The sequence below is a fragment of the Abramis brama genome (genome assembly GCF_963993115.1).
Source record: "Abramis brama genome assembly, chromosome: 19".
NCBI lineage: Eukaryota > Metazoa > Chordata > Actinopteri > Cypriniformes > Leuciscidae > Abramis > Abramis brama.
Window position 1 is genome coordinate 25,699,798 of NC_139981.1, and position 6,975 is coordinate 25,706,772.

The 6,975-nt window shown below is 38.4% G+C and overlaps 1 protein-coding gene across 1 annotated transcript; it reads left to right on the forward strand.

Moving 5' to 3' along the window:
- The first annotated feature begins 1,397 nt into the window (after positions 1-1,397).
- On the forward strand, positions 1,398-4,320 carry LOC311070083 (uncharacterized protein). The gene is made up of 3 exons (XM_084093740.1): positions 1,398-2,228; positions 3,199-3,288; positions 3,443-4,320. The coding sequence occupies exons 1-3, from the start codon at positions 2,073-2,075 to the stop codon at positions 3,755-3,757; spliced, it is 561 nt and encodes a 186-aa protein (XP_083949866.1). The 5' UTR covers positions 1,398-2,072; the 3' UTR covers positions 3,758-4,320.
- The last annotated feature ends 2,655 nt before the right edge of the window (positions 4,321-6,975 follow it).

Consider the following 6,975-nt stretch of genomic DNA (forward strand, 5'->3'; position numbering starts at 1 on the left):
TTGGGCCAGTGGAAAAGGAGCCCTATGCCGTTTAAAATCGAGTCGACCCGCTTTAAAAAAGAAAAAGTATTTCATACTACATGAAAAATAATTAACCCAATTTTGCTGATAACGATTGTATATGTTTTTTTTCTTTTTTTCTTTGTATTTTTTCTGTACAGGGTTACTTCACTTCAGTGTAGCACTTCACTTCAGCACAGCGCTGTTTGGGGCAACTGCCCTTCAATGAGGTGGTCCTGCAAGTGTTGCAATTTCTCCTCGCCGAACCAACGCACACTAATTGTCCATTATAAGCTGAAGCACTGTCATCAGGCAAGGAACTATCCTCTTCCCTGTGTCTATGCAGACTGTGTGTGCTCCTTTAGGACAGAATCATCTCTGAAAAAAACATTTAACTAGAGACCATTGTCAAGCCCGTTCAAAGCAGGTGACTGCAAGGTTAAATTGTGAACTGTGCAATTTTTCAGAGACTTGTAGTGATACACAGTATTTTGCACATTTGAAAATACACCTACACAATAAGGAAACTGTTAAATGTCCCTTTAAAGACTGTAGTTTTCAGTCGAGAGTGTACAGTACTTTTCGTGCACATAAGAGTAAGAAACATCACCTCTGTACCGTTGACAATTTTCGAGAAAACTTGTATCAAACTTTTATTCAAGGCACTTTAAACTCTGAAAGTACAGACTTTGAGACACATTCAGACGATCTAGACTTAACAGATGATTTAATAGAGGATCAAGATCTGCATGATTTACTTAAACACAAAATTGCATCTCTCTTACTCCGTATGCAAACAAATTTGCATGTGTCTAAATCAACAACTCAGGAAATAATAAATGAGCTTTGTAGTATTAGCTCAGTTGTAGAAGAGTGCACACCAAAAATAATTGAAAGTGTACTGATCAAGCATAATTGTGCAGAAAACAGTGCAGTCACTGCTGCTATAACCGAGATAGTTAAAAAAGTAAACCCCCTAAGTTTCTTGTCAAAAGACGGGCCTTTTGGCTCTGAATACAAAAGAGAAACTTTTTACAAGAAAAAATGTAAAGTCATTGAGCCGATTGAATATGTTTTAGATGCATCTTCAAGATGTAAATTTGTTTATATTCCGGTTTTGAAAGTCCTGACAGAGCTGTTAAGTCGTAATGATGTGTTAGATAAAGTCTTGGAGACAGGACATATTGAAACAATTGAACACTTGTCTCAGTACAAAACATACAGAGATGGTCTATATTACAAAGACAATAATTTGTTCTCGTCAGAAGATCTTAGCATTACCCTAGGACTGTATATAGACGACTTTTAAGTTTTAAGTTTGCAACCCACTAGGTACATTAAAAAAAATGTGCAGTCTATTGGGTGATTTCAAATTTACCTATACGATATAGATCATCTGTACAGTCAATCTACCTCGCATGTCTGTGTTATAGCAATGATGTGAAGAAATATGGGTATGGAGCCATTCTTGAACCACTGCTAAAAGACCTTGAAGTACTTGAGCAACAAGGATTGTATGTTCAGAAATTGGGAACAACTGTTAGAGGTACTGTGCTGTATGTGTCTGCAGACAACTTGGGGGCCCACTCACTTGCTGGGTTTCATGAGAGTTTTAATGTCGACAAATTTTGTCGGTTTTGTTTAGCTAGTCGGCAAGATATTGACATTCACGAGGTAAAGGAGAGAGTATTTCCACTCCGGACAGTTGAAGCTCACAAACAGGACCTTCTGGAATTAAACAGACATCAGTTAGTTTCCGTGAATGGAGTAAAGAGTGACTGTGTTCTCGATAGACTTTCTCATTTCCACACAATCCAGGGCTTCCCCCCAGATTTTATGCACAACCTTTTTGAAGGAATAGTGCCACGGGAATTAAGTTCAGGAAATATTACAGACAGAAAATGAAAGGTGTGGGCTGCCGAGAACTGGAGGTTAATTCTGAGAAAAGAGGTGCTGGGGACACGTGAGGGAAGAGAAACAAAGTGAAGAAACCTAGACGGTCTGAAACAAAGTTTCTTCCAGATCTCCCCCAGGGAAGAGACAGCAGAAGTCTTGAACAAGATCGAGAAAAGATGGTCCAGGAGATGAAAAAAACAATCCCAAACCTGGCCTACATCGATGATGCAATGAATGCCACATACGCACTGAGAAGACAGGAGATCGTTGAAGAGGAGCCACCTGTGGCCGAAATGAGAGTCAGATGGCCTGCCCTTTTTACTGAAAGACAGGTAAAATGTGTACATTTTTTCTTAGTCATAGCAAAGTAGTAATGTTGTATTGTGTATATTGCAGGGCTCTATGCTAACATTCCTCCCATTGAGCACATGTGCTCCTAAAGTGAAATATTTGGGAGTAAAATTAAAAATTGTTTAAGTAACATTTATGTAACGCTTAAATAATGTTGAGGGTCAAACGTGACCCATTTTTACATTTGATAACAGTAAAAACACCCTCAACAATTCAACTTATGACTGTAATTTGATGACTTCTGATGTGACCCAGAATATAAAAACATGGAAATATTTCATCTTTTTTTAATCAACAGACGCAAGCAATAACTTGCTCTGTTATGACTAACAGAATATTTGACACATTAAACAGTTCATCACTTGGACGTGGCTGTGTATAAGAGGTAAAAACTATATAAATACTGTTCGTTTTCTCACACAAACCGCTCGTTTCATGTCTTAGGCCATCAATGTGTACTTACGATGGGGAATTGTTTAATTTGGACGAGGGGGAATTGTTTTAATTTGGACTCTGTGCATGCTCTTTGAGACAGTGACCATAGACCTGCATTATATGACTGACAGACAAGAACGGTTTGACCTAAAAATATCAAAATTGAAACTACTGCGGAAAAAAAGACAGCTACATCTTGGATGCCCTTGAGGTAAGCTAAAACATACCAAAATTTAATTTCAAAGTGAACTATCCCTTTAATTGTGCAACCCCACTGAGGAGATGGACCAGGATGTAGATTATGACAGACAGTAAACCTCCTCTAATTAATGTACTTGGATAGGCATTTGATACAGACTGAATAAATAAGAAAATGGCTCTGTAAGATGGAGTAGATGGAGAGAAGGCCAGAGTTCAAGTTACCTCTTTGAACTGAAAGCTCAGTTTCCGTCATTTGAGGGTTGACAAAAATCAGAGTTCTGATATCAACTGAATTCACGTATTGTGTTTTTGCAGGCATCAAACCAAAGGAAGAGAGCAGCAGCTTTGCAGGGACTGCCATGGTACATGAAGGAAAATCCTTCTACATTGATGAAGAGATGTGAGGTAAGCAGCAAAATGTTGTTTAATGATACAAAAACTAGTTCACAATGGGCATGGTTACACATCATTTCAGGCATCCTCTGTGTGGATACACTATATAGCAAAACATGTCTAAAGCACAGGCACCTTTTTGTTTTTTGTTTGTTTTTGCATGAAGCCAACAGATCCTGGGGAGGACTTCATCAAAGGAATGGTGATTGGAATCCTTTTGGTCGTTGAAGATGTGAAAGAGCCCCTTCCAGTTTCCTACAACGATGTTGCCATTGTCATTGAGGAAAAGATTGTCATGCGTCATCTTGGTGATGTACCCAATGCTTTTGTGAACCTGATGGGCCTGCTGTACATGCTGAACCTTGACTATCCAAAAGAGATGAAATATACTTTTGAGGTGATTCAGCGCCTGTTCATGGGAATCGGGTCTGAGATGTGCACTCCCAGGGTCCACTCTCTAAAGAACAAACTGCTCAGTTAGAGGGATGGCTCTGGAGGATGTTTCTGCATTTGGCCATGAGGAAGTATTCTAATTTTCTTGTCATTTGTCCACTATGTAGTAAGAGGAAATAAATGTAAAGCCCTTCTGTGGGTCACAACAGTTTATGTTTTTATGTTCTAACAGATGTCTATTGCTCTCTGTGGAGGAAATGTCACTTGCAGACACTAATTTGTATTTTATGCTGTAGAGCAAACATGAACAGAGTGGAGATTTCTGTAATGTTTGAACGTGTTCATTTTCTGGCTGACATTTGAGCAAGTTTCTCAGAGATACATTTTTTGTTTTGTTTTTACAAATCTTTTTGCAATTTACTGCAGCAACTCTGAACATCCACAACAATGGACTCAGTTGAATTCCCCAAAGGAAGGCTGCACTTATTTTTATGTATTATATTATTATTTGTGGAACAGTGTAATTTCAGTTAGTAAGCAGCCCCAAGCAAAAGTGTGTTAGAGAGTGTAAAGGCAAAATTTTGAACATGTCCCAAGGAAGGTCTTTTTTTGATGTCTCAATTTTAAAGCAAGGCTGGTTGAAGTTGGACTTGTTGGGGTTTTAATAAAGGTCCTTATTGAATTGGATTTCATCTCTTAGTTTTTATATAATTTCATCTCTTACTTTTCAGCTATTTTTTCATGTGTTAATATTTAAGTTTGACTGGCCAATTCTCATGTAGATTTTTTGTAGATATTAGTTTGCTTAAATTTTTGAAATCTAGCAATTTCTGTAAACTCAAGTAACTTGGCAATAAAGCATGAGAAAAATAATAATAATGTTGCCCTAACCTTGATAAAACAAGTTAAACCAACATATTTTTTAGTTCTCTCAAGTAATGTTTTCCAGTCCACATTACTTGATACAGAAAGTTGAGTCAACAAATCGCGAGTTGTATCAATTATGTATTCCATGTTTAGCCAACTTGATTCACAGTTGTAGGAACTTGATCAAATAAATTCAACCAACATCTCTTAAAGTTATCTCAAATAATATTATAAAGTCCAACTTACTTGATACAAGAAGTTGAGTAAACAGACGGCATGTTGCATCAATTCGTGTTTTGAAGTGTAATAAACTTGACACTATAAGTTGACTCAAATTAACTCAGTCAAAGCAACAAGATGACTTGACTTAGTTAAGTTGAGTCAACTAATCTTTTTTTACAGTGTAAGTGTGTGTGGGTGTGTATTTCCTTGTGGTGTTGGTATGCAAAGTAATTCTAGAACTACATTCTTGTAGGTAAACAAATGGAACATGCAAGATCTAGAGACAGGACTATTATATTACATATTATATCATATTATATTATATTATTATTTTCCTAGTTCTGGCATGAAACTCTAGTTCTGTTCTATTTTCCTAGTTCTGGCATGAAAAGTCTTTGGGCCCTATTTTAACGATCTGAAACGCAAGTGTCAAAGCGCAAAGCACAAGTAACTTTGTGGGCGGGTCTCGGCGCTGTTGCTATTTTCCCGGCGGGATAAATGGCTCTTGCGCCAGGCGCAAATCTAAAATGGGTTGGTCTGAAGCTTCATTATTCATAGGTGTGGTTTGGGCGTAACGTGAAATAAACCAATCAGAGCGTCATCTCACATTCCCTTTAAGAGCAGACGCGCTTTTTCCTTGGCGTATTGCTATTATAACGGCGGATTTGCCAGGCGCGCGCCAGGAGCGGTTCACAGCCGAGGAAAGCAACGCTCTCGTCACGGCCGTAAAAGAGAGAGAAGTGACATTGCGGATGGAGAAACACACCCAAATTAAACAGGCATATAATAATGTGGGTAAATGTGTAAGCTAGATGTATGCTTTTATAATAAATTGTCTATCTATCTATCTATCTATCTATCTATCGTTTGTAATAATATGATTTGCAAAAATGAAAACTGCTGCTTCTGTGTAGATTAGAGAATCAAAGTGTATGCGCGTTGTGCACGCTATACATTATGGTCAAGCATGCGCCCTTAAAATAGCATAATGAACAACGCGCGACGCGCCACTGACTTTAGACTAGGTTTTTTCTGGCCAGTGGCGCAATTGTTTTATGGAACAGTAAAATAGCACCAGGGATTGTTTGCGCCGCGACACGCCTCCTTTTTTGCGCTGAACCGCCCAGGGAGCGCAAGTTCATTCCCTAGTTTAGCGACGTGCTTTTGTGGAGGGAAAAGCGCGCTTTGCGCGGGTGCAAAATAGGAATGAAACATGCGTCGGTGTACAAAGTCAATTGCGCTGGGTGCAAGATAGGGCCCAGTGACTCATTTGGTAGCGATCACATGTCAATTCAAGTCAAGTCACCTTTATATAGTGCTTTTTTACAAGACTGATTGGTTCAAAGCAGATTTACAGTAATAACAGGAAATAATACAACAAAGTTTGTTTCTGCTGTGAAGCAGATCTAGAACAAAATAGCGTCATGATCCAGCTTCAGTTCAGTGATGATTAATTTTTGTTATAAAAAAGTTATTAATTTAGTTAATATATTTAGTATATATATAAATATCTGCTCTGGACAAAACAGTGCTGTCATTGTCAAGCTCAGTTCAGGGGCTGGTTTCACAAAGCTATTTTAGACCGGTCTATAGTGTTAGACAAGTCTCATAGTATTGTTCTGTTTGATCTTCACTTCAGTTCTGACCCAAAGCCTTCAGCAGTTAGGTCTCAGAGACGTGTTATCACTGCAAATACGGCAGATACATTTTCTGATTTGTTTGATCCTGCTCTAGTTATGGACTGCCTTGATGTGGATGATTTCGTTCACTGTTTAAACAATCACTGTGTAAAAATTCTGGATCAGGTGGCCCCTGTTAAATCAAACTTGTCTGCTCAGAAAAAAACGTGGCCTTGGATTAATGAAGAGATTTTAAATCTTAAGAGACTGTGGAAATCCACTAGCCTTGAGGTGCACAGGCTTTATCTCAGGGATCTTGTGTTGTCCTATAATGTGACGGTTGAAAAAGCCAGATCTGACTATATCCGTCAACTAGTAACATTAAATAAAAAAAATCCTAAAGTGCTGTTTGACACGATCAATACACTTGTTTGTCCTGCTGCCCCAGTTATCCCTGTTTTTTGTGAAGCTGACAGCAACGCCTTCTTGGGATTTTTCACCAACAAAATCAAAATAATTAAAGATAAAATCCCGTCCCATTCGTGGGGTACCACTGCTGTCTTTGAACCAGTCTCCAGCATGTGGTCCACTTTTAGGA